Source organism: Papio anubis, unplaced genomic scaffold (genome assembly GCF_008728515.1).
Source record: "Papio anubis isolate 15944 unplaced genomic scaffold, Panubis1.0 scaffold844, whole genome shotgun sequence".
Classification (NCBI taxonomy): domain Eukaryota; kingdom Metazoa; phylum Chordata; class Mammalia; order Primates; family Cercopithecidae; genus Papio; species Papio anubis.
Window position 1 is genome coordinate 4,011 of NW_022168669.1, and position 27,802 is coordinate 31,812.

The 27,802-nt window shown below is 41.9% G+C and overlaps 1 protein-coding gene across 2 annotated transcripts; it reads right to left on the reverse strand.

Annotated features, from left to right (window-relative positions):
• Window positions 1-7,782: 7,782 nt before the first annotated feature.
• On the reverse strand, window positions 7,783-27,578 carry LOC101011137 (RNA/RNP complex-1-interacting phosphatase). Of its 2 annotated transcripts, none has more exons than XM_003908822.4 (9): window positions 26,810-27,564; window positions 24,901-24,976; window positions 21,563-21,694; window positions 19,019-19,142; window positions 14,807-14,867; window positions 13,021-13,067; window positions 12,687-12,762; window positions 11,969-12,148; window positions 7,783-8,442 (listed from the first exon to the last, which is right to left on the reverse strand). In XM_003908822.4, the coding sequence occupies exons 1-9, from the start codon at window positions 27,049-27,051 to the stop codon at window positions 8,244-8,246; spliced, it is 1,137 nt and encodes a 378-aa protein (XP_003908871.1). In that variant the 5' UTR covers window positions 27,052-27,564; the 3' UTR covers window positions 7,783-8,243. The 2 variants fall into 2 exon arrangements, with proteins under 2 accessions (XP_003908871.1, XP_017803128.1); XM_017947639.3 differs by lacking the exon at window positions 7,783-8,442 and adding an exon at window positions 10,450-11,006 and having other exon boundaries at window positions 26,810-27,578.
• Between the last annotated feature and the right edge of the window lie 224 nt (window positions 27,579-27,802).

The window sequence follows — 27,802 nt, forward strand, 5'->3', positions numbered from 1 at the left end:
GAAACTTTTGGCATGGAACTTAAGGGACCTCTGGCTGACACAAGGAATGCTTTTACAATATGTGGATGAAGCCTTTGTTGCAAGACCTTCAGAGCTTTCCTTGAAAATACCATTCAAATACTGAATTTCCTAGTGGAAACAGGCTATTGGGTTTCCAAAAAGAAAGCCCAGATCTGCCAAAAGATAGTAAAATACTTAGGGTCTGAACTGAATAAGGGGCACAGAAACCTTCCCCCAGGCCACCTAGAGGCCATTGCCTTGGTAACTGTCCCCATCTCCTGTAAACAACTGCAACTGTTTCTAGGAATGATGGGATTCTGTTGAATTTGGATTCTGAATTTTGGACTTATGGTAAAACCCCTTTATGAGGCCCAAAAAGGAAAAAAATCTGAGCCCCTGATCTGGGCTTCAGAATGCCAAAATTAAAAGTCAAAGAGGCTGAGCACAGTGGCTCATGCCTGTAATCCCAGCACTTTGGGAGGCTGAGGCAGTCAGATCACTTGAGGTCAGGAGTTCGAGACCAGTCTGGCCTACATGGCTAAACCCCATCTCTACTAAAAAATACAAAAAGTATCCAGGCATGGTGGTGGGTGCCTGTAATCCCAGCTACTCAGGAGGTTAAGGCTAGAGAATCCAGGAGGCGGAGGTTGCAATGAGCTGAGATCGCGCCACTGCACTCCAGCCTGAGTGATAAGAATGAAACTCCATGTCAAAATAAATAAAGTCAAAGAAAAGTTAAAGACTGCCTCTGTGCTGGGCCTTCCAGATTTAAGAAAACCCTTTAATTTATTTGTGCACAAAAAACAAGCCATGGGCTCGGGAGTCCTAACTCAAAGCTTGGGAACTGATTGAAGACTGACTGCCTATTTCTCTAAACAGTTTGACCTGGTGGCGAGGGTTGGTCCCCCTGCCTCCGAGCAGTGGCTGCAACTTGCAACCTCTTGTAGGAGGCTGAAAAGCTAACTCTAGCTCAGCTCATCACTGTCCACACACTGCATCACATTTCCCCTCTCTTACAGCAAAAAGGTGGGTATTGGCTGACCTCTGAGAGGTTGCGAAAATACCAAGCCATCCATCCTCCTTGACAATCCAGAGGTGAAGTTAAAGGTGTTCTCAGTTCTTAACCTTGCTACCTTAATACCTCCAGAGAAGGAGCCAGGGCCCATACATAATTGTCTTCCAATTAATGAACAGGTCTTTCCAAGGCAACCAGACCTGGCAGATCAGCCCCTGCTGCCCTCCAAACTAGGACTGTTCACAGATGCAAACAGCTTCATAGACCATGGACATCATCATGTTGAATTTGAGGTCATTACCTTAAAAGGAATTAAGGAAGCCAAAGCCTTATTGCTAGGCACCTCAGCTCAGTGGGCCAAGGTGCCCTTATGCATGCCCTCCAATGGGGTAAGAAAAAAATTATGAATATTTATATAGACTCCCAATATGTTTTCTTGGTGGCACATGCCCACGGAGCTATGTAGAGGTCTTTTGACTAGCAAAAATAAAGAAATCAAACATACTTCTGATATTTTGGCCTTATTAGAATCTGTAAAAGGCCGGGCATGGTGGCTCACGCCTATAATCCCAGCACTTTGGGAGGCTGAGGCGGGTGAATCACCTGAGGTCAGGAGTTCGAGACCAGCCTGGCCAACATGGTGAAACCTCGTCTCTACCAAAAAATACAAAAATTAGCCAGGCATGGTGGCACGTGCTTATAGTCCTAGCTACTCAGGAGGCTGAGGCAGGAGAATCACTTGAACCCAGGAGGCAGAGGTTTCAGTGAGCCGAGATTGTGCCACTGCACTCTAGCCTGAGCAACAGAGCGAGACTCCATCTCAAAAAAAAAAAAAAAATCTGTAAATGCCCCCTCCAATAGTGGCTATCATCCACTGTCCCAGCCAGCAAAAAGGAGACTCCCGAATAGCCAAAGGAAATCAACTTGCAGACCTGGCAGCCAAGCAAGCCACAAAAACATTGGACTTTGAGGCTTTCTTAGTCCCATTAATACCTCACATGGATCTGACCAAGTTCCAACCTTGCTATACCAAAGGAGATTTAAAGCGAGCCAAGGAATGGGGATTCACATCCCAGCCCTGGCCCATCCAGGCTGGAAATGTAATCCGGAAGGTATCATATTGGTTCCCAGTGCCCTCCTTAAAGACACAGTGAGCCCGTTTCATCAAAGCATCCATTACAGAAGAGATGCAACCCTTCAATGGCATGTGAGTTCTTGACTGGCCCTGACATGCAACGGATCATTCAAAATGTGATCCATCAATGCATGCTTTGTGCCCAAACTGCCCTAAAACTGGACCCCACCCCTGTTTGGGGGTACAATATCGAGGAAACTCTCCATGCAAGGACTGGCAAGTTAATTTCATCACAATGTCACGGGTGCCTGGATGCTACAGGACATCTTTTTGTACAAAAAACATCTTTTTGTTTTTTGTAGACACATTTACAGGATGGGTAGAGGCATACCCTATCTGAACAGAAAGGGAGCTGAAGTGGCCCACACTATACTAAAGGGATAACTCCCCAGTATGAACTCCCTTTGACGATTCAGAGTGACAGTGGTGTGGTGTTCATCTCTCAGGTAGTACAGGAAGTGTCTCAAGTCCTAGACACGGAATGAAAACTTCATGCAGCACAGCCACAGCCCACCGGAAAGACTGAAAAAACGGATTCAAACTATTTAAAGAACAACTAGGCCAGGTGTGGTGGCTTATGCCTATAATCCCAGCACTTTGGGAGGCCGAGGCAGGCGGATTATTTGAGCCCAGGGGTTCGAGACCAGCCTGGCCAACATGGCAAACCCCATCTCTACTAAAAATACAAAAAATTAGCCAGACTTGGAGGCACATGCCCTAGTCCCAGCTGCTTGGGAGGCTGAGGCACATGAATTGCTTGAACCCGGGAGGTAGAGGTTGCAGTGAGCCGCTATCGTGCCACTCCACTCCAGCCTGGGTAACACAGTGAGACTCTGTCTCAAAAAAAAAAAAAAGGAACAACTGCTGCTCAAGTGTGCCAGGAAACTAATCTAACTTGGGACAAAGTACTACCTTATCTCCTGCTGAGGATTTGGGTCATTCCCTGAAACAGGCTCTAGTTGAGCCCTTTAGAAATTATGTATGAGAGACCTTTCCTAGCCACCTTGGGGCTAAGATCAGGCTATAAATTCTTAGAAAGGGAAGGAGCTATTAGATATTATTTAAAATTGCTAAATGAAATACCGACTTCCCTTCATGAGTTTGCTTCTTCCCCACGGACATGCTACTTCACCCCTTCTAGGCTACAGACCAAGTCCTACTTAAAACCTGGAGGGAGAACGGACTGGATCACCAACTAGCCCCTCAAAGGGTAAGACCCTGTGAGGTCCTTCTGACCATACATTCATCAACTGGACAGGAGTTAAACCGTGGGTACATTATGCCTGGATAAAAATTGCCTCCCCCGCCAGCACGACCTACCAGGTTAATAGACCTGAATGGACATGTGAACCAACTAAAAACCTGAAGCTGCTTTTCAACAAAACATCCACAGAGAAGTAAAGCCTTCTTGCTAAGCACCACAGTACTTTATGGCTTAACGGTGTCCGCTGAAACCAATCTTTTCTTACAATGGGCACATGATGCAGATAGCCTACAGAAGCTCGTAGGGTTGGAGGGCTGTTACCTATCTCTAGCACTTTGGTATTACCTTGGTGGGTCTTGCTCTTACAAGGAAACAACTGGGTACAGTAACAAACTTTTATGAAAAACTATTCCAAAGAAAATCAGGTCTCTGGTGTGCTAACAGGAGAAATGTAAGGCTATGGCCTGGCATTAATACAACCCTTCACAACCCAGGTCACAGAAAATCTTTTACTATAAGTCAGACTGTTCAACAAACTTTTGAATACACTCCTCCTCTCCTGAAGGAATTTCCCTTGGCAGCCCCCCAAATTTTGGCTATTAACAGCCGCTATACTGAGGAAGGTTTTTATCAAGCTTGGGATGATTATCTTCGAATGACTGTGCTCCCTTACCCTTACCCTGCCACTGGCCACATAAATCAAATTGCCCCTTTACATTGGCAACAAAAAAAACCCCCAGCACTCTTATGATAACTGGCCAAATATCACTAAGAATATGGGTTGGATGCTCCCCCCACCAATGTGAACATACCTCAGGGCTGCAACAAACTGACTGGTTTGCTACCTACTGGACACAGACCAGGAATTCAAACGGCTAGCTTCATATGGAATGCAATGGCTATGTGGGACTAATCTTTGGCCCTGATTACCCATTGGCTGGATAGGACAATACGCTCTGGGATTCCCACAGGTCCAGGGTCATTTGGCAAAAACCAACGGACAACCGGGAAATTTCCCAAATGTGTTGCACCAATGGACCAAGTCGGTTTTCCACTCGTATGACCATCTCCTCTCCATTTCTGTTCCCCAAGTTAGTTTAGAAAATGTTATCTGACTGGCCGGGCGCGGTGGCTCAAGCTTGTAATCCCAGCACTTTGGGAGGCCGAGATGGGCGGATCACGAGGTCAGGAGATCGAGACCATCCTGGCTAACACGGTGAAACCCCGTCTCTACTAAGAAATACAAAAAATAGCCGGGCGAGGTGGCGGGCGCCTGTAGTCCCAGCTACTCGGGAGGCTGAGGCCGGAGAATGGCGTGAACCCGGGAGGCGGAGCTTGTAGTGAGCTGAGATCCGGCCACTGCACTCCAGCCTGGGCTACAGAGCGAGACTCCGTCTCACAAAAAAAAAAAAAAAAAAAAAAAGAAAATGTTATCTGACATGTTGAGATCCTAACAAATTATACCCAGCATGTGCTGAAGGATACATTCAAAGGCATCTCTTTAGTCACCTCTCAGATGACTATGATGAGAAAAGCAGTTTTGTAGAACCACATGGCCCTCGATGTCTTCACGGCTGCACAAGGAGAACTTGTGCCATAATGAAAACTGAATGCTATGCGTACATTCCAGACAATTCAGGAAACATCACCATGGCCCTTCAAGATATGTACAAACTGATGCTGTGTCCAACCTCATGATGTCACTAAGCCAATGATTATCTTCATACTTCCGGTCAGTACCCTCTTGGTGGAAAAAATTACTGGTAATTCTGGCTATAACTATAGGAACAGGAACACTCCTTGGTTGTGGATTATATTGCTGCTGCACTATGTATGTGGGATTGCAGGATCCCCCTTCTGAAGCTCCTGACACTCTGTTCAACAATGTTACAACAAACTTGCCTAAGTCCCAGGACATGTGAATATTTTTCAACTGCAGGTAAATAAGTTCCATTCCTCAGCCCCCTAGGAATGCCCCTTGTCAGCGGGAAGTAATTAGACTGAGTCAACACCCCAACTCAAGACTGAGGAATGGAACAGTGTCAGTGGGGATACTGTAACCCAGTCTATACTATAAAAATCATCAGATGTTTATTTTACTTATTTTTCTTTTTTTTTTTTTTTTTTTTTGAGACGGAGTCTGGCTCTGTCGCCCGGGCTGGAGTGCAGTGGCCGGATCTCAGCTCACTGCAAGCTCCGCCCCCCGGGTTTACGCCATTCTCCTGCCTCAGCCTCCCGAGTAGCTGGGACTACAGGCGCCCGCCGCCTCGCCCGGCTAGTTTTTTGTATTTTTTAGTAGAGACGGGGTTTCACCGTGTTCGCCAGGATGGTCTCGATCTCCTGACCTCGTGATCCGCCCGTCTCGGCCTCCCAAAGTGCTGGGATTACAGGCTTGAGCCACCGCGCCCAGCCGTATTTTACTTATTTTTCTTTCTCTGTCCTTAACTTCCTGCAGGCAGGATTGCTTGCACGTAGTCATTTTGGTAGAGAGTAGTCACTAACAAGTGATTAACTCCGTATCCTAACCCTCAGGTGCTGCTTGCAAGATTAATATACTTGTTTTTCTTTTAAAGAACAATGATCCTTAGGTCACACTGACCTTCTTGATGGCATCCAGAAGTCTGACTGGCCGGGGGCCACGAGCAGCTTTGATCATCAAGGAAAGCCCCCAATTACGTGCAAAGGAAGGTCATATTTGAGAATCTGCTTCTCCCGCCCTCATACTTTGGCCAAATTGAATAAACCTTTCTAAGCATTAATATGGCAGTGTTTGGCTTACTGTGCGTTGGGTACATGAACCTAACTTTTAGTGTTCTACAACAGCAACCTATAAGGCTGTACCTGAGCTAATCAGGTACAGCCAAGAACAGCTGAGCTACAGTATCTCCTTAAGATCAGGGTCCGGATGTTGTTAATAGATAAGAGAAAATAACTGTCATGTGCAACATCAGACATTCAGTAACACAAATCCTCAACATCAAATGCTTTAAAATATGAAGCCAATGGCTGGGCATGGTGGCTCATGCCTGTAATCCCAGCACTTTGGGAGGCCAAGGCAGGAGGATCGCTTGAGCTCAGGAGTTCAAGACCAGCCTGGGCAACAAAGTGAGACCTTACCTCTACCAAAAATTTAAAAATAAATAAACAAATAAAAATAATTAAAAAATGAAGCCAGGTTGCTCAAGTATTCATCAAGTATTTACTGAGGCTTACTATGTGTTATGATGATGAGATACTTCTTTGAGCCATCAAAGAGAAGTTTCTGGCTTCCTCTGCAACTAAAAACAATTACCCTCCCCAACGATCGGTCTGTGTGTTCCACAGGTATAGAAGCAGAAAAGACAACTAGGAAAAAGTGAAGGTAGGCCAGGCATAGTGGCTCATGGCTGTAATCCCAACACTTTGGGAGGCTGATGTGAGTGGATTCGCTTGAGCTAAGGAGTTTGAGACCAGCCTGGGCAACACGGCAAAACCTGGTCTCTATTAAAAAAAATATATATAGGCCGGGCGCGGTGGCTCACGCTTGTAATCCCAGCACTTTGGGAGGCCAAGGCAGGTGGATCACCTGAGGTCGGGAGTTCAAGACCAGCCTGACCAACATGGAGAAACCCCGTCTCTACTAAAAATACAAAATTAGCCGGGGTGGTGGCACATGCCTGTAATCTCAGCTACTTGGGAGGCTGAGGCAGGAGAATCGCTTGAACCCAGGAGGCAGAGGTTGTGGTGAGCCGAGATCGCGCCATTGCACTCCAGCCTGGGCAAAAAGAGCGAAACTCTGTCTCAAAAAAAAAAAAAAAAAAGAAAAAATACCAAAAATACAAAAAATTAGCCAGGCATTGTAGTCCACACTTGTAGTCCCAGCTACTAGGGAGGCTGAGGTGGGAGGATCACTTGAGCCCAGGAGGCAGAGGTTGCAGTGAGCCTAGATGGCACCACTGCACTCTAGCCTGGGTGACAGAGCAAGACCCTGTCTTCAAAAAAAAAAAAAAGGGTAAACCACAAAACCACAACTCCACTGTAAGAGGAGAGGCAACTGGAGAAAGATCCCAGGAGGTTATATTCAACAACGGAGCAACAATACAGTAGTCTTGCCAGATATCCACAGCCTTTAAATGGACATATTCTACTTGGTTCATCACCTTTATAATCTATAAAAGTTTTCAAGTTTTCTGGATAGTTCTATCCAGTTGATAACAATTACCCTGCCAAGTAAATCACTCACTATAATTGAATAAACCAGCAATCTGGTTTATCAGTCAGTCTCTCTTGCTCAATTGACAATCCCTAAAAGTTCATCCATTCCTGTGTGAGACGGTATATCTGACAATTCAGTCAAAGGAAGTTGGTCAAATCCCACAACTGACTGCCAAAGACAGAAATATCTAAACACAAAAATACTACAACTAATTACAGGTAGTAACTAGGTTCTAAAGAAATTATCTCCTAAGTAGATTATAATATACATTTTGAACAGTTATAGAAAATAAAGATGGCCTTTGGGTCAATAACAGAACATATCAAAAACACTAAAAATTTCTGTACATAAACACACGCATATCACAAGTCTAGTCAGAAAGAAATACACAGAAAAACAAGATAGAATTTTAAAAAATAATTTGCAAGGGAAGTTCTTAATGCTTTAGTTCTAAAATATTGTCTTCCTTTAGAAAAATTTAAGACTGGAATAACAGATTTTTCTTTTTTTCCTGCAATGCTGTAATTACTGCAAATTTATTAGCAAAGAGGTAAACAGCAATGCAATTTTTCCTTAAGCTTGAACACATAAGGGAACAGTAAAGAAACCTGATTAGACCTGAACTAATTAAAGTCACACCAGTAATATTCAGGCCAGTTCTGGTCTCTAGGTAGAATTCCAGGACAGGTTTGTATCACTGGGTCCATTCCCAATAGGCTGGATAGGAGAGTCCAGAGTAATTGTCAGGATACCACCTTCTTCTATTCTGGGCTGCCAGACTGGCATTGGGCTTCACATTCCAAGAGTACCTCCTGCGTGAACAGTCCTCTCCAGGAGGACCAGGAGGAGGGAGATGGCCTCTCTGGTAAACATGTGGATTCTGTGAAAATTTTCTTAAAGCAAAACAAAAAGTAATAAGCCATTACTAGGATTAGTACCATAATTTTTATTTATTTTAAATTTATATTTTCATAAAATACTTTAAATTTATAAATTTACAAAATAATATATATTCTACTGTTTTCTACCTGTGCGACCTTAGCAGATAAAACACTTAATTTTTATTTCCCTAACTTCTTTATAAAATGGGGCTAATAATACTTTTCACCTTCACGAGCTGTTATGAAGCTAAATTAAGAAAATACATTTCAATTTCCTACAATGCTCTGGCACACTGTGGATTCCCAGAAGCCTTTCCACCTTTCCCTACAGAGATAAATGCACGCCCATACTATTCTAATCAAATACTGTCTCTCCCAAAGTCTGGCAGGGTTGACATAAGATAGAATAAGCTGCTTCCACTTTATAAACAAACATACATAAATTAATTATAAAGTGTGAAAAACTTTAAGCATGCTACATGCAACAAATTTGAAAAATTAGGATTTAAATTTACTTGTTTGAAAAGCAAGATCAGAAAATCTCAAATAATTATACAAAAGAAAATTTGGGGCTGGGTGTGGTGGCTCACACCTGTAATCCCAGCACTTTGGAAGGCCAAGGCAGGCGAATCACCTGAGGTTGGGAGTTCGAGACCAGCCTGACCAACATGGAGAAACCCCGTCTCTACTAAAATTATAAAGTTAGCTGGGTGTGGTGGTAGGCGCCTGTAATCCCAGCTACTTGGGAGGCTGAGGCAGGAGAATCGTTTGAACCTGGGAGGTGGAGGTTGCGGTGAGCTGAGATCACACCATTACACTCCAGCCTGGGCAACAAGAGCAAAACTCCGTCTCGAAAAAGAAAATTTGGAAATCTGAGAAAAGAAAAACCCCCAACTGCAGAGCCCTCAATCCCACTTACTATAATTCAATTAGTTAGTATTTCCTTTTGTTCTTTTCCCTAGCATCTTTTTCTGACTGTTGAATCACAGCCTATTATTTTCACTTATCATAAATGAGCTAACACTTTCAGTGGCTTTATAAAATGTTACAGTATGGATATGATTATTTAGCTACATTCTCCACTGTTAGAATTACAGCAGTTACAAGTTTTTCCACAACCACAAATAATGCTGGGATTAACACTGCAAAACATATACTACTGTATCCTGAGCTAGCCCAGCATCTGACACACGGTAGGGAGTTTGAGAAATGTACTGAATGATTAATATAGTTTTTTCTGTATTTTGAAGTATTTCCTTAGTCTCAGAATGAAATCACTAGGTAAAGTATTTTTATGGTTCTTGAAATTGTGCTTCAAAAGGCTTATGCCAATTTTCAATGCTGTAAGCAACATGTTTTTGAAATGTTTGTTTTCATCTTTTTAAAATGTCAGGTTTTTTTAAGGTTTTTCTTTTTTCTTTTTTTAACAAAAACAGGATTCCAGCATGTTGCCCAGGGTGGTCTGAAACTCCTGGGCTCAAGCAGTCCTCCCACTTCGGCCTCCCTAAGTGCTGGGATTACAGGTGTGAGCCAATGTGCCTGGCCTAAAAATGGCAATGTATTTTTGGAAGTGTTTACAATGTGCCAAACTGTTTAAATTCATGTTAACTGTCAGTAACAACCACTATGGGGTATGTATTATTAAAATATCTATCTGACTGATGGAAAAATGTAAATGTAGATAGGCTAAGTATCTTTTCCAAGATCACAAAGCAGGCAAGTAACAGAGCCAAGATGCAAATCCAGGTCCAGCCTGACAACCACAATGGAGTGCTTATCAAAAACTGTTGTGAAACTGGCTGGGCGAGGCGGCTCATGCTTGTTTAATCCCAGCACTTTGGGAGGCTGAGGCAGGCGGATCACCTGAGGTCAGGAGTTCAAGACCAGCCTGGCCAACATGGTGAAACCCCCATCTCTATGAAAATACAAAAATTAGCTGGGCGTGGTGGTGGTGCCTGTAATCCCAGCTACTCGGGAGGCTGAAGCAGAACTGCTTGAACCTGGGAGGTGGAGGTTGCAGTGAGCCAAGATTGCACCACTGCACTCCAGTCTGGGTGACAGAGTGAGACTCTGTCTCCAAAAACAAACAAACAAAACTGTTGCTAAATTAATAGGCAAAGAATAATACCTTGCTATTTGTGATGGTTAATTTTAGGTGCCAACTTGACTGGGTTAAGAGATACCTAGATGGCTGGTAAAGTATTATTTCTGGGAGTGTCTGTGAGGGTGTGCCCAGAGGATACCGGTGTGTGAGTAGGTGGGAGGATCCACCCTTAGTATGGGTAGGTACCACCCAACAGGCTGGGGGCCTGGATAGAACAAAAAGGCAGAGGAAAGGCAAATTGTGCTCTCTCCTGGAGGTGGAATACCTTACCTTCTCCTACTCTTGGACATCAGAACTCCAGGCTTCATGGCCTTTGGACTTGAGGACTCACACCAGTGTCCTCTAACCTTTACCAGATTCCCAGGCCTTCAGCCTTGCATTGAGAGTTACTCCACTGGCTTCCCTGGTTCTGAGGCCTTCTGAGTTGGACAGAATGCTACGAGCTTCCCTGGTTCTCCAGTTTGCAGACAGCCTACCATGAAACTTCTCAGCTTTCATAAGTGCATAAGCTGATACCCCGAATAAAAAAGCCCCTCCTCCCATCCACCCACCCACCCATCCATCCATCCATCTATCCATCCATCTATCCATCCATCCGTCCATCATCCATCCATCCATCTATCCCTCCTACTGGTTCTATCATTCTGGAGAACTCATACTAATGTACCGCTTTAACCATACCGAGGCTTTCCCTATTTTCCAAGTGAAAATACTTTTGCTGTTTATCTGTTCAGATCCTTTGCAATTTCTCTATTAGGATTTTATTATTTTTCTTATAATTCATATCAACTCCTTAAATAACAATCTTCCTTATTCTAAAAACTATACTACATGAATGTAGCCTAAGAATATAAGATCCTTTTTGATAGCCACATCAAACTCTTGGCTTAAGTTTAAAATCAATGAAAATTTCTAAGTCCCTTTCCGAATTGCCTCTGAAAAGTCACATATTCCCTGTCCTGTAACTGATTTTCCAGTGCTAAATGCAAAATACAGAGCAGAATAATATCTCCTGGTTCAAACTGATCAGCAAGAATTCCTTATCAGCCGGGTGTGGTGGCTCACGCCTATAATCCCAGCACTTTGGAAGGCTGAGGCGGGTGGATCACAGGGTCAGGAGATCAAGACCATCCTGGCTAACACGGTGAAACCCCATCTCTACTAAAAATACAAAAAATTAGCCGAGTGTGGTGGCGGGGGCCTGTAGTCCCAGCTACTCAGGGGGCTGAGGCAGGAGAATTGCTTGAACCCAGGAAGTGGAGGTTGCAGTGAGCCGAGACTGTGCCACCATACTCCAGCCTGGACGACAGAGCAAGACTCTGTCTCCAAAAAAAAAGAAAAAAAGAATTCCTCATCAGTATCATAACATGTTTTCATTAATTACAGTATTAATTTCTATCTCAATTCTAGAAAAGGGACAGCAGAGAGAGGTACCTGACTGATTGTTGCAAATTTTGGGTCTGGGTGTGGAAATGTCGAGGAGTTGAGTGACCCTGGATCTGATGTAGATTATACCTAGGTCCTCGTTTAACAGGCTTATTCATGGTGTGGACTGGTTGCATGAGATGTGCTGAGTCTTCAAAACTTGACCTGGGTACACTGGAATTCCAATTCCTTAAAGAGAATATTTCCACACAATATTACTGGTTTCCAAATTTAGTAGTCGATTTAGTGACTATACTTTGGCATATGAAAATAACAATTTCTTCCTTCTCCCATTCCTGTTTGTTTATGTCTCCCCCCGCCAAATAAACCAGCTACCAGAAGAACGGATATATGCAACTTAAATTATATAAAAAGAGATCTCCCGGCCCGGCGCGGTGGCTCAAGCCTGTAATCCCAGCACTTTGGGAGGCCGAGACGGGCGGATCATGAGGTCAGGAGATCGAGACCATCCTGGCTAACACGGTGAAACCCCGTCTCTACTAAAAAATACAAAAACTAGCCAGGCGAGGTGGCGGGTGCCTGTAGTCCCAGCTACTCGGGAGGCTGAGGCAGGAGAATGGCATGAACCCAGGAGGTGGAGCTTGCAGTGAGCTGAGATCGGGCCACTGCACTCCAGCCTGGGTGGCAGAGCGAGACTCCGTCTCAAAAAAAAAAAAAAAGAGATCTCCCTGACCCACAAATCTCACATATGTAACATAAGACTTACTTTCTGATAGGACCATTCTGAAGGTCTTCAATGTAGTTTTGTCTTTCTAAGCAATGTCCCCGGCACCTATTGAATACTGAGGAGAGGATAAACTGTTAGAAATAACTGTACAAAAAGCAAATCTTTCCAGAAAAAGCAAATTAAGCTGAAATTCACTATTCAAGCTGTTATATCTCACTACTTCCACATACATCTATAGACTTTTGGCAAGACTATCTTATACTGGAACAAACGAATTACAAACTTCTTTTTTTCCAAAATTTGAGAAATTCTTCTACATTTCCACCTTTAACTTTAATAAAAAGGGAAAAATAGTGACAACCCTCATACTTACATTCAATTGCATCATCTGGCCTCATGCCTTCTACATCAATCAAATATCTAACAAAACAACATAATTTGGGTCATTTATATATACGAAAAGAAAAAAATCAAGTTTTTTCAAAAAAGGTCCAATTTCAACTTACAGACATAGATATAAAAATCCTAAGAAAATATCAGCATATCGAATCCAGCAGTTATTAAAGAATGACATACTATGACCACAAAAAGACGTTTTTCAAGAATGTAAGGATGACCCAACTCCAGAAAATCTATTTATATTTTTATTTACATTAATGTAATTTAATAAACAAAAGGAAAGAAAGTGCAGAATCATTTTTTATCAAAACACTTTATACACTAAAAATAGAGACTTCCATAATATGACAGAGTATCAGAAACCAACAACAAACAAAAGACAAATTGGGAAAAATATTAACATTATATCTAAAAAATACTGTATAACCAACAGAAGGGCCAGAAACTTGGAAGTCACCATCACTGTCAGCCACTTCTTCCATACTCTTATCTTCAATTCACCACCAACTCCTGACAACAATATTACCTAAATATCTCTATAGAATATATCTGTATCTTTCCACCAAAATGACCACCATGCCCTGGTCCAATCCATCATTATGCCTCAATTCCTACAAACACCTCCCAACTTGTCTCCTTGCTTCTACCTCTTTCCCTCTGCAGTGTATTCTCCACTCAACGGCAAAATGATAGGTTGAAAATACAAATTTGTATATATTCCCCACACTCATCCCCAACAAAAAAAATTCAATGGTTTTCTCTTGCTCTTAAGGTAGTGACTAAAACCCTAAACATAGCTCTGCATGGTTTTAGCTCCTACCCATATTTCCAGCTCCATTTTAATGCCATACTACTCCCATGGCCCAGTCTCCCTGGCCAGCTCCTCCAACACAGTATGTTTTCCTGTTACATGGTCTCCACTGATCCTTAGGTTCAGAATTCTCTCCACGACATCCTTACCTGGTTAACACCTACTCATACTTCAGATATTTGCTCAGACCTTCCCACAGAAACCTCTAGCCCTCTTGTTGAAGTCAAATCCTCCATATTCTACGCTCCCATTGTACCACATCACTCTCCTTCTCAGCACTTGTTGGAGTTGTAATGCTATAGGCATGTGTGTGATTCTTTAATATCTACTCCCTCCCTAGACTGTTAGGATGCACAAAGAGCAGCTAGAGTCTCTTTGCTAGCACCCAGCACAGTGCCTACACATAATAGATGCTCAAGAGATATTTTCTGAATGAACAAACATAACTCAGTGCAGTGTGGCAACACCCATAAAAAGCGTTAAGGACACATACTATTTGATTCAGAAATTCTATTTTGAGTGAAATTACCTCCGGGGCTACGGCATATGTATTCAAAAATATTTACATATAAATGTTTACTACTTCAATGTTTTATAATATCAAAAACTTCTGACTTTTGTGTTCATCGGTATGCAAAGAACAACGCAGCCCTTAAAAAGAATGAGTCCAAGTATTTTCATAGAAAGATGTCTATCACGTATTAAATTAAAAAACAGAATATCTAACTATTATACCATTCAATAATATGTACACTTGTATCTGCATTTTTAGAGTCTGAAAAGATGTGTACTAAATTATTAATGGTGGTAATCTCTGGGTGGGGAGCAAGACTGCCTTCTACTTCATGTATTTCTATACCGGTTGCATTTTTTACAACAAGCTTACATTACCATTGTAAACAGACAAAAACAACTTTAAAATGGTCTGCCTCTGGGGTTGGCAACTTACCTGCAAATAAGGTAGCCGGTCCTGTTTAAACCATGAGTACAGTGGACACCAATAAGTTTGTCTATAAAAAGAAAATACAGGTTTAAATAACTGAAGTAGATACACAAGTGTATAACATTATCACTGCCCTGAAAATGAATAACTCTCAAGAGGAATTGTTTTTTCTAGGAACATACTATAAAGAATCATCTAACAGAAAGCCAAAACTCACTGCTTCTGGGAAACTTTGCACAGTCCCAATTAGACTCAGTGATGTAAACTGCAGGCCTGGTCAGACACTAACAGCCAAAACTGCAATGAGACAAACCCATCTATCTTCAAACAGAATGCCCATCAGCAACTGATTTAATTACACAAAAAGGGAGTGAAAGCAACAACAGGCTAAGAGAAGAATGAAATTTGTTTCTGAATGAAACAAATGAAATGCCTTCACTCTTGATATTGAATATTAAGGACAGTTTCCATAGTACTCTTGAGTTACCAAAGAACTTCTATTCCTTCTCTTGTTCAGTGCTCCACACACGCCACAGGTCTACTTGCTCTGTGAAGCACTCAGGTAAATAGCACTATTCACATTTTACAATGAAAAGGCAAGGCTTGGAGATGTAAGTCAAAAGCAGGCAAACAGTACAAGACTAGAATCAAGTCTAAGATTACATTATATCACAGTATTTCTTAGTTCATCCTTTTAAAAGCTTACATGAAGAATTTAAGTCTTCATATAATTTAAAAAATTATATGAGGAATTAAATTAAAAAACATGTAGTTTATCTTTGCAAAATCTGTGTCCGTGACTAGGTAGCGTCTGGTAAAGAAGGCACTCATCAGCCAGGTGTGGTGACTCATGCCTGTAATCCCAGCACTTTCCAGCCTGGCCAACATGGCGAAACCACATCTCTACTAAAGTACAAAAAATTAGCCAGGTTTTGTGGCGGATGCCTGTAATCCCAGACACTCAAAAAATAAATAAAATAAAATAAAAAATAAGGCACTCGGCTGGGGGCGGTGGCTCACGCCTGTAATCCTGGCACTTTGGGAGGCCGAAATGGGTGGATCACTTGAGGTCAGGAGTTCGAGACCAGCCTGGCCAATATGGCGAAACCCCATCTCTACTAAAAATATAAAAACTAGCCGTGTGTGTGGTGGTGGGCGCCTGTAATCCCAGCTACTCGGGAGGCTGAGGCAGGAAAATTGCTTGAACCCAGGAAATGGAGGTTGCAGTGAGCTAACATGGTGCTACTGTACTCCAGCCTCGGTGACACAGTGAGACTCCGTCTCAAAAAAAAAAAAAAAAAGAAAAGAAGAAAGAAGGCACTCATCATTGCCTGCCTGGATTACTACAACAAACTAATCTCCCTACTTCCATCTCAACTGATCCTCCATATGGCAGATGTTATCTTTCTAAAACATAAACCTGGCTGGGTTGTTTTTGCTTAAAAATCTCAATTTAGCATAACATGTAGCCCAAATTTAGCATGGCATTTAGAATCCTTCATAAACTGATATCAATCTGTCTTTCCAACTGATCTAAGTTCACAATGATCCTAACTATGATTTACAAGGGTCAATATGATCCACCTCTCTTCTGCCCACCCCCAACCTCTCTGATCCTGTTTCTCCTGCTCTTACCCTCACTCACTCCACTCCAGCCACACTGGGCTGTTTAACATTCCTCAAACATGCCTAGCATAGTCATGCCTCAGGGGCTTTGCACCTGCTGTTCCCTCTGCCTTAGAACACTCCTCCCCAGACACTCAATGGCTTGGTTCATTACTTCCTTTAAGGTTCTGCTCAAATGACATCTTCATAAAGAGGCCTTCCTAATCACTCACCTCTTCCCTCACCCCTTTATCGTGTTTTGTTATTCTCCAAAGCACTTATCACCACATATATTCCATATATTTATTAGGTTATTTCTCTCCCCTACTAGAATGTAAAGTATATAAGGGCAAGGACTTTGTTCTATTTCCACTTTTTAGAAAAGTGACTTCAACATAGGTTATACAATTATTTGTTGAAAATGTACATATGAATTCCATGCCTTTTCACATTATCTTCTAGTTACACAGGAGGCTGCGTCTCCATGGCTTTAAGCCCTGTGCCTTTTGTGCCTAATCCCCAAAACTAGGCTGTCCTTATCTCATCCTGGCAAAATTCTCGTCCCTGCAGCTCGAATGTTGTATCCTGTCAGGCCTTCCTCAATCTCTCCTCTATATTCTCACTGCACTTAATTTATTCTTTTATTATGATGAACTGTCTTTTTTGTCCTTCCCCCCCCCCCCCGAGACGGAGTCTTGCTCTGTCGCCCAGGCTGGGGTGCAGTGGTGCAATCTCGGCTTACTGCAAGCACCGCCTCCCGGGTTCACGCCATTCTCCTGCCTCAGCCTCCCGAGTAGCTGGGACTACAGGCGCCCACCACCATGCCCGGCTAATTTTTTTTTTTTTTTTTTTTTTTGTATTTTTAGTAGTGATGGAGTTTCACCCTGTTAGCCAGGATGGTCTTGATCTCCTGACCTTACGATCCGCCCCGCCCGCCTCTGCCTCCCAAAGTGCGGGGATTACAGGCATGAGCCACCGCGCCCAGCTTTTTTGTTCTATAATTAACCCACATCTTAAGCCACATGCACTACATGTTTATTTTCCTAGATAACTGTGAACTGCTATAATAAAAAACAAAGACTGCTATCACTTATGTGTCTTCATGCTCTAACAACAAATCTAAAAGGATCTCAGTGTTTACTGAATCAATTTGTTTTCTCAGTCCCTACTAGTTCCAGAAGAGAGTGGAGAGTGTAGTGTCCTCTTTTTATCAGTGAGCCTGGTATCTGTGGGAAGGGATTATAGCAGAGGTAGCTAAAACTGATTACAAACAAGGTCCCAAACCTGCTATGGTAGTGGGTACTGCAAGACTTAGACAGTCAGCACAATTCAGCGGAAGACCAACATGAAGTTCAGTCTATCCAACTGACTACAATCAGTGTAATATGTGAACAACTAAGATTTAAAAATGTGTTCTCATGTATTCATAAGGACCTCCTAGCCCTCACAGAACAAATGAAGTGCTATATAAAAATTTCACACACAAGAGCCTGGAAGCAGTGAATAGGCCATCAGCTGTACCCTCATATCTTAAAAGGTAGTATTTCTGTGACGACAGCTTACACAAATGAGAAAGCCAAACCTCTCAAGTTTTAAAGTTAAAGTACAGGGGAAGATCTGTGAACAAGGTTTGACATAATTAAAAGCTAGTGTCTACATTAAGTGAGTGACTGGGTTACAATTTGAAATTTGATCTTCAAACCCACTGATCCAGTCTCTATCTCTCACCTTCCATTCCCTATCTTCCCACCTCTGTTTCTATTCTTTCTCCACTACTCCATCACATTTTTTAAAAAGGAGTATTTACTGTCAGATTTATGTAATAAAGTGTACACTCCTCAAGCTAAATTTGGAAAGAAGACAAATGCAGCCTTTGTCCTGTGGGTGCCAGTGGCTTTCCAAAGACAAAAGCTTCTTCAGTCTTAAAATATGGCAAATATCATGTTCTTTCTAGCAGGTAGATACCAGAAAAAGGCAACTGGATCCTTAAGATAAAGAACCTATTAAGTTCTATTTTTAAAAGAGTAAGGTAAATCTTAAAGCAGGAACAAGAAAGCACCAGCCTTTGGCTTAAGTTCTCCCGTGTGAAGAATAAGAGGTGGTGGTATCCTTCCCCATCTGTACTCAAAGCAAAAAAACAGCAGAAATAGCTTAAATACATATGACAAAGGGGCAATTTCACTGGCGCGCTCTTTCTTGTTTTGCATCTGTCCCATTCCTAATCTTTGCCCTTTCTTGTCTCTTTCACATAACTCTAAGACTCAGAGTTTTTAAATCTTTTCTCTACCTCTCACTTCTTAACAAACATACAAGACAAAAATAACATTTTAATTTTATTGTATATTTCCCATTCAAATTAAAAAAGAGAGAAAGATGAGCTAGTTCAGTTCTTCAGTTCATATTTTGCACTAAAACTAATTTAACTTTCCAAAGCAAGTTAAATTATTTGTGATCAACAAAAGGAAAAACATCTTACCCTATTAGCACCACCTCACATTTTCATCATCTTAGCATCATATATAATGGGTCAAAGGTTAGAACTATAAAAAATACCAAAAATCCCCAACCTCATTCATAATGCACACCGCAGTTCAGATAAGAACAAAAACTCACCATTATCTTTATTTTCTTTCAAAAACCCATTAACAGCGTGTTTGAATTTACAAATAGTCTCGTCATCAGGCACTTGATGTCCAACTGTAAATATTTTTAAGTAAGGAACAGATTCTGGCAAATCCTATAAAGCAAAACCATAAAAGATGTGCATTATTTCATTTGTAGAGAAATAATTAAAGAGTAATTAGGGGACCCAGAATATAAGCCAAGAGATTATAACAAACTTAATACGCCAGTATCAGAACATGCAATTCTGATAAAAGAGCTATTTTTGCCAACACTGACTTCAACCAGAAAGTATCACTTGATTTTCAATAAAACTACATAATAGTCAATAGGTATACAAAATTGAAAGCAAATTCCATGTGAATGAATGCAAATTTAACTATAAATTATATAAACAGTTCCATTTAATATTTTACAATTCAAAGGCCCGTGCCTTCATAAAGCAGCTATGATTTAAGTAGAAGAGTAGAGAACAGAGTCAGAAGAACTTGGATTTGAATTGTGAGACAGAGGGAATTCCAGGCACTATTGAGAACTGATATCCTTGGGGTGGGAGAAAAGTAGATACAGATAAAAGACAGAAGAGGCTAAGTGAAAATCATTTTAACCACCCATAAGTGTGGTATAGTTCAGCGGCATTACATTCACAGTATTGTGTAACCATCACCACTGTCTATACCCAAAACTTTTTCATCATCCCCGACAAAAAGACTTTGACCATTAAACCATAATTCCCTTTTCTCCCCACCTCGTAGATCCTTTAGTCTGTTTTCTGTCTCTGTGAATTAGTCTATTCTAGGTACTTCGTAAAAGTGGAATCATATATTTGTCCCTCTGTGTCTGGTTTATTTCACTAAGCATGTTTTTAGGGTTCATCCATATTGTAGCGTGTATTAAATTTCTTTTTTATGGCTGAATGATATTCCATTGTGTGCAGATACCGTTTTGTGTATCCATTCACCTACTGATGGACACTTGGGTTGTTTCCACCTTTTGGCCATTGTGAAAAATGCTGCTGTGAACACTGATGTGCAAGTATTTGTTTAAATCCTTGCTTTCAGTTCTTTTAGAACTGAAGCTCTGAGTTCAAATGGAAAGTATCAGCATAAACTCATGATGTACTTTAAAAACAAACATATTTCTTAGCACCATCCACAGAAAAAGACTAGTAACAATGAGCCTAGGAGCACTGAGCACCTCTAGCACTCAGACTCTAATCTTTAAATAGCATTCCCACCAAACAGGAATCAAAGCTCCTTGGGAAAATGGCTGAGTTCAGGGTAGAACAGGAAATGTACAAGATAAGCCTGGAATTTTTTTCATATAAATAGCAAAGAAAGAGTAATCAAAGGTACTAGGGTTGTGTCAAAAGGACTCAGGAGACAATCTAACAAGCTCCAACTCTCCAAAGATAGGGCCTCAATTTGTGCTTCAATTAAAAAAAGAGAGAAATAACTACATTCAAGTTTTAAGTCATCCTTTTTCAAGCCTGTTTTATCTTCTGTAAAATTATGTATTAATTGTAACCATTTTATCCTTTGAGCTTAGCAAAGAAAAAGCACTCAATAGGAGATATTAGTACAACTGCTACTTTATCAGCACAGGATTGTTGAGAGGATTAACTACGTTAATACATGTGAAAGCACTTTTTTTTTTTTGAGACGGAGTCTTGCTCTGACACCCAGGCTGTCATGCAGTGGCATGATCTTGGCTCACTGCAACCTCTGCTTCCCAGGTTCAAGAGATTCTCCTGCCTCAGCCTCCTCAGTAGCTGAGATTACAGGCATGTGCCACCCACACCTGGCTAATTTTTTTGAATTTTTAATAGAGACGGGGTTTCACCATGTTGGCCAGGCTGCTCTCGAACTCCTGACCTCAGGTGATCCACCCGCCTCAGCCTCCCAAAGTGCTGGGATTACAGGTATGAATCACCGCATCCGGCTGAAAGTACTTTTTAAATGGCAAACTGCTGTACAAATATTAACAAATATTAGATGTTACTGTTTCCAAAAGCCATAGAACTGGTCAGAAGAAGGATCATTCTTTCGCACCAAGATGCTAAACGGGGCCAACAGAACATATGAATCTCTGTATTGTATCAACAGATACTGGGAAAAGAAATCATAAACTCAGAAAACTTTCTTTTACACGATGCTTACACATGCTCAAGCAATGGCTTAAAATAAGTGCTAAGAAATATTGGATATTCCTTTCTTTCCTCCAGGCCACTGCTAGTATTAATAAGTTTACTTCATTTTCAAAATATAGAATATGGAAGCTTATAGAATTTCTTAGGCACACACAGAGCCTACTGCCAAATATTTTAGTTCAATTCATGTCTTCAATTTCATTTGAGACAGCAATTAAAAACATGTAATTAAAGAAATCACTTGGTTCTCTTTTAAACTTACTACCCATCAAAGAAGGCCAGGCTTCACGTTAGCACAAGATGATTACTGAATTATTACTGAATTACTATAAATTATTTCAGGATCAGAATGAAGAACGTTCTTTTCAATGAAGGGTTCCACTTACCTCCGGTTTATAATAGCGTTGAGTATATGTTAAATCAATAATCAGTCCAAGTTCTTCATTTTGTTCTCGGATTTTGTTAAAAAGATCCAAAGGGGAAAAGCATTCTTCCGGAGCAAGTTTCTTTTCAAAACTCTGTCAGAGAGAATGAAACAAGAGCAAACATGTGCTTAAAATCCTGCACTGCATTAGGCATTTATTCAAGTCCTGTGATGCTAACATATAACGAGATTCAAAGGAAAGTTTCCATTCTCCTGGAACACAGAAGGTATGTTATAACAATCCTTTCTTCCTGAGTGGTCAGAAAGAAAAAAATAAGCCCACTTCTATATGTGTATTTCTGTATTTGTTTCATGTTAGTCTCCTAATCAGACTGCAAACACCCAGATTTTATTCACCACTGTATCTCCAGCTCCAAGTGGAGTGCCTATCATATTTAGTGCTTATAAATATATCTTTCTTTCTTTTTGAAACAGGGTGTTGCTATATCTTTCTTTCTTTTTGAAACAGGGTGTTGCTCTGTCATCCAGGCTGGAGTACAGTGACACAAATATGGCTTACTGCAGCCTCCACCTCCCGGGCTCAAGCAATCCTCCCACGTCAGCCTCCCAAGTAGCTGGGACTACAAGCATGAACCACCACACCTGGCCTTTTTTTTTTTTTTTTTTTAAAGAGATAGGGTTGGCCGGGCGCAGTGGCTCATGCCTGTAATCCCAGCACTTTAGGAGGTGGGAGGATCACGAGGTCAGGAGATTGAGACCATCCTGGCTAACACAGTGAAACCCCGTCTCTACTAAAAATACAAAAAATTAGCCGGGCGTGGTGGTGGGCGCCTGTAGTCCCAGCTACCCGGAGGCTGAGGCAGAAGACTGGCATGAACCCGGGAGGCAGAGCTTGCAGTGAGCCGAGATCGCGCCACTGCACTCCAGCCTGGGTGACAGAGCAAGACTTCGTCTCAAAAAAAAAAGAGATAGAGTCTCGCCATCTTGCCATGTAGCCCAGGCTGATCTCAAACTCCTGAGCTCAAGCAATCCTCCTGTCTCAGCCTCACAAAAAAATATTTGTTACATGTCTACATATACGATGGCTTTCATTGCTGAATATTCTTTTATGTATGTGGCTTATTTTTGAACTTTGTGCTCTGTTCCCTCAATCTGTCTGGCTACTCAGGGGCCAGCAATGTACTTTTTAAAAAATAGACTAGTTTGGCTGGGCGCAGTGGTGCACGCCTGCAATCCCAGCACTTTGGGAGGCCAAGGCGGGCAGATCACGAGGTCAGGAGATTCAGACCATCCTGGTTAATACGGTGAAACCCCATCTCTACTAAAAACACAAAAAAATCAGCCAGGTGTGGTGGCAGGCACCTGTAGTTCCAGCTACTCAGGAGGCTGAGGCAGGAGAATGGCGTTAACCCAGGAGGCAGAGCTTGCAGTGAGCCAAGATCACGCCACTGCACTCCAGCCTGGGCGACAGTGAGATGCCATCTCAAAAAAAAAAAAAAAAAAAAAAAGGCCTAGTTTTCAGAGCAGTTTTAGGTTCACAGCAAAACTGAGCCAAAAAGCCAGGCAGCTCCCACGTGTACTTTGCCTTCCCCACCCTACCCAGACTCCCCCACTATCCACATTCCATACCAGTGTGGTCCATTTGTTACAAATGAAGAACCAACTTTGACACATTGTTATCACCAAAGTCTAGAGGTTAGGTATGCATGACTCATTCTATGTTATGCATTGTATGTACATATTATGTTATGTATATTTTGCCACACCAAAAAAAAAAATGAGAGAAAGAACTAAGTTCAAGTTTTGATTCTTCCTTCTCTGAGCCTGTTTCATTATCTACAAAATAATTTATTAGTTGTAACCATCTATCCTCTGAGCTTAGTGCAGAATAAGCACTCAGTAAGAGATATTAGTACTACCGTTACTTCATCAGCATAGGATTGTGAAATACATTAATATATGTAAACCCCTTTTATGTATCCACCCTTACAGTATCACACAGAATAGTTTCACTTCCCTAAAAATTCCCCGTGTCTCCAACACCACCTTCTTTTTGGAGACAAGCTCTTGCTCTGTTGCCCAGGCTGGAGTACAGCGGCATGATGACGGCTCACTGCAGCCTTGACCTCCTGGGCTCAACTGATTCTCCCACCTCAGCCTCCTGAGCAGCTGAGACTACACGCACACACTACCACACCTGGTTAATTTTTGTACTTTTTGTAGAGACAGGGTTTCACAATGTTGCCCAGGCTGGTCTAAAACTCCTGGCCTCAAGCGATACACCCACTTTGCCTCCCAAACTACTGGGATTACAAACATGATCCAACAGGCCTGGCCTGAAACGACTCATTTTTAAGCCCAGACACGCAGAGAAGCTGACACAGCAGCTGAAAAAGGAAATCTGATCTATGAGTCACAAATTAAGTAAATTCCCAAAACGTTTCAAGTGGGCTTCTCCTAATACTAATCTGAGCTATGCTGGGGAAGTCTAATAAGACATGGAATCTAGAAAACAATTATTTGTCTTCAGCTTCTCATCTTTTTTATGGCTGTCAAAAGCTTTCCCCTCCTATCCCTCCTATTCCTTTCCTAAACAAAAACACAATCTTCAGATTTTCCCCACTGAGATCCTGACCTTGATGATCTGGGGGATATTTCTGATTGTGACCATGGGAGGAAAGGAGTCCCAATGGCATTCAGTGGGTAAGGGTTACAAATTCTAAACAACTTGCCAAATTCAGGACAGTCCTACAAATGTGTCCCACATCCTGAATTGCTTTTGGATGTCCTATTCAACATTAATATAGATAAAAAGCTGTTCATATTTAGCGTGGCCTTAGAACCTAACTCCATTTCACAAATAAACACAAAGTATTTTTTGTACAATATTAATACATATTGAATTTTCCAGGATAATAATCACCTTATTAACCAAATGAAGATTATACTTTGTTTTGTTTGGAAATCTATTACGGAAACTCCTACCACTAAAGCAATATAAGCCACCTAGATCAGTCTACACTTGTAGTTCTTGAATTCATTGCACAGGCAACTATGTCTTTTAATGCAGTCATGTCCAAACATTTATATATTGAAATAAATATTATTGTATTATAAATTACTTTTATTTTTTATATTATAGTTAGGGTGTTAATTGGTATTTTTGTTTAAAATATGAAGTAGGTTGTATGTACCTATGAACTTCATTTCAGGATAGTAAAGGGGTCATTACAAAGTATTTGCTATAAAAAGAGAAAATGGAATGTGATAGAGCGGAGAACAGTGTTCTGCATGGTGAACTCAGATACCTGAAAGAATACTGAATTAACTTTTGCTTACCTTTTGCAAGGGAACTTTGAAAGCAATGAAACGAGTCCCAGGCATCCGCTGTCCAACTGGGAGATAGTCTTTCCACCTATTAGATACATTTTTTTTGTTAGGCAAATTGTATGTCAGCCTTGTTTCCTTGCATAGAATAAGACTTCCTGAAAATGGGAATCACAGCCCACAGAACATGTCCTCTCTTCTCTCCGCTTTGCATTTCGCCACTCCACTTATTTTTTTTTTTTTTTTTTTTTGAGACGGAGTCTCGCTCTGTCGCCCAGGCTGGAGTGCAGTGGCTGGATCTCAGCTCACTGCAAGCTCCCTCTCCTGGGTTCACGCCATTCTCCTGCCTCAGCCTCCCGAGTAACTGGGACTACAGGCGCCCGGCACCTCGCCCAGCTAGTTTTTTGTATTTTTTAGTAGAGACGGGGTTTCACCGTGTTAGCCAGGATGGTCTCGATCTCCTGACCTCGTGATCCGCCCGTCTCGGCCTCCCAAAGTGCTGGGATTACAGGCTTGAGCCACCGCGCCCGGCCAACCACTCCACTTATTAAACTCCACCAAGTAACAACCTATACTGCCCTCCTCTCCTGTTTCCCCATCATGAAAACGAACACAAGCCAACAAAACAGTACAACTCAAATAAGGCCTATATAAAACCAGAGATACCCAGAACTCCTGTATCTCTGTTAAACTTGGCCCAGTACCAGAAACTAAAGTGCCATTAATACAAAAATATTCACTGAAATAGTTCAAATTCAATTATTTCACTTCACGGTTTTAGTTTTCATACGACTGATGACATCAAGTTCAATTAGTAGGAAACTTCAAGTCCATATTTTAAGAGAAAACCTGCTAGAAGAGGGGCTGTGAACTTCACTTAATAATGCTAGGAACTGGCCAGGCGCGGTGGCCCACGTCTGTAATCCCAGCACTTCGGGAGGCTGAGGCAGGTGGACCACCTGAGGTCAGGAGTTGAGACCAGCCTGACCCACATGGTGACACCTCGTTTCTACTAAAAATACAAAAAAATTAGCCGGGTGTGGTAGCGGGCGCCTGTAATCCCAGCAACTTGGGAGGCTGAGGCAGGAGAATCGCTTGAAACCGGGAGGCGGAGGTTGCAGTGAGCCGAGATTGGACCACTGCACTCCAGCCTGGCAGACATCCTACTCAAAGAGCGAAAATCCCTCTCAAAAACAAAAACAAAACAAAACAAAAAAACAGATTGGAAGAAAACAAACAGAAGATTCACTGCAATTAGAACCCAACTGCAATAGATCAGGCAAGACCTGTATTAGGGTACTGACAGAAAGTGACAGTCAAAAGATAGGAGATAAAATGAAGAGAATTTATTGAGGTATGAGATGGTGGAGGATGGTCGCAAGGAGTAAAAACTGTTCACTGCACCTACCTGCAAAGTCTCAAAATTAATCATTTGTACGTATAAAGGAGTATATTTCAAACGAGGCCTGTTAGGAAGTAAAGTATGTTCGTTGTGATTTCTGGAAACAATACAAACCAACTTTCCATGTGAGATCTCAGGGCACTACTACTGCTGGGTTCCTAACTCAAACCATTACCCTTTCCGTGCCAACGTTAACAAGGAACTGAGGAGATTCCATCTTGGGAATTAAGGAGTGTCCCCAACACTAACAGTCCCACCTTAAAGCAATCCTTCCGTATTTTACCTAAGAGCAATGGCCAGAACCTCCCTTTTACAAGAATATGGAGAAATCACAGGACCTTACAGACATCGCCCCTTTCAGCTACAGCGGGTGGCGCAGAGGGTCAAAGCCTCAAAGCAAGGGACGGACAAGTCAAGCTTGCGACAGCAAGAGTGACAGGCAGAGACCACAAAAGATGAAGCCCAGACCCAGAAACCACGAGCTGGAAAGGCCACGCCAAGGGACCAAGACATATTTACCTTTCCGGGATGTGGTTTCCGCCCTTCTTCTTGGCTGAGGAGCGTCCTGAAAAGTCGCGTCCCCGACCCCAGCCACTGCGGGGATGATGCCACTGGCTCATGTGGGTCCCAAGAAGCCGCCCACCCAATGCCAAGCCGGCCAAAAGCGCCAGTCCGGCGCCCTCAGTGCCAGGATAAGACCCTAGACCGGAAGAGACTCGGCAGCCACCCACGCAGCGCTCCAGCGTCTCGCTATTGCGCATGTGCCACCGCCGGTCGTGATGGCGTAACCACGCTGGCTTACTGAGACTCCTGATTTGTAAACAGGACTTTGGTGACCACAGCGCCCTCTTTAACCAGAGGCCGGTAGCACTGGTCAATAAGGGCGTGTTTGCACCCTTCAGAATTCAAACAGTGAGGCACGGGGAAGGGCCTCTGCCAGATCCGTCCCCCGCCCCGGTTCCTTGGGTGTTCTTCTAGATAGCTACCAGTGCTTACATTCACATTTTGCATATTGTGTGTAAATATTTACCTTCACATACATGTATATCCTCTATTTTTATACAAAAGGAGTAACTGTACATATTCTACAATCTACCTTGAACACTGATTTTCCCAGTCAATTTATGCATACATAGATTCTATTTTGTAATGGCTATAGGGAATTTCATTGCTTGTGAGTAACATAATTAAAAATACCATAATGTAGTTAGCCAGTTCAGTATTAATGGACCTTCAGTTGTTTTCAGGTTCCTTTCAAATCTTATTACAGACAATGCTGCAATATGAATATCCTTATACATATATACAACTATATCTAAATTCCTAGAAGTAGAATGAAAAAAAAAAAGAAAAGAAAAAAAAAAGAAACACGTTGAATTCTGCTAAAAGTGGAGCTACAAAGGACATCATACTCTATAGTAGCTCTGAAAATAGAATAGAGTACTAAATTCCAGATTAAACTGTAAGTAATTATGATTGCAGATTTTTTTTTTTTTTCTTGAGACCCAGTCT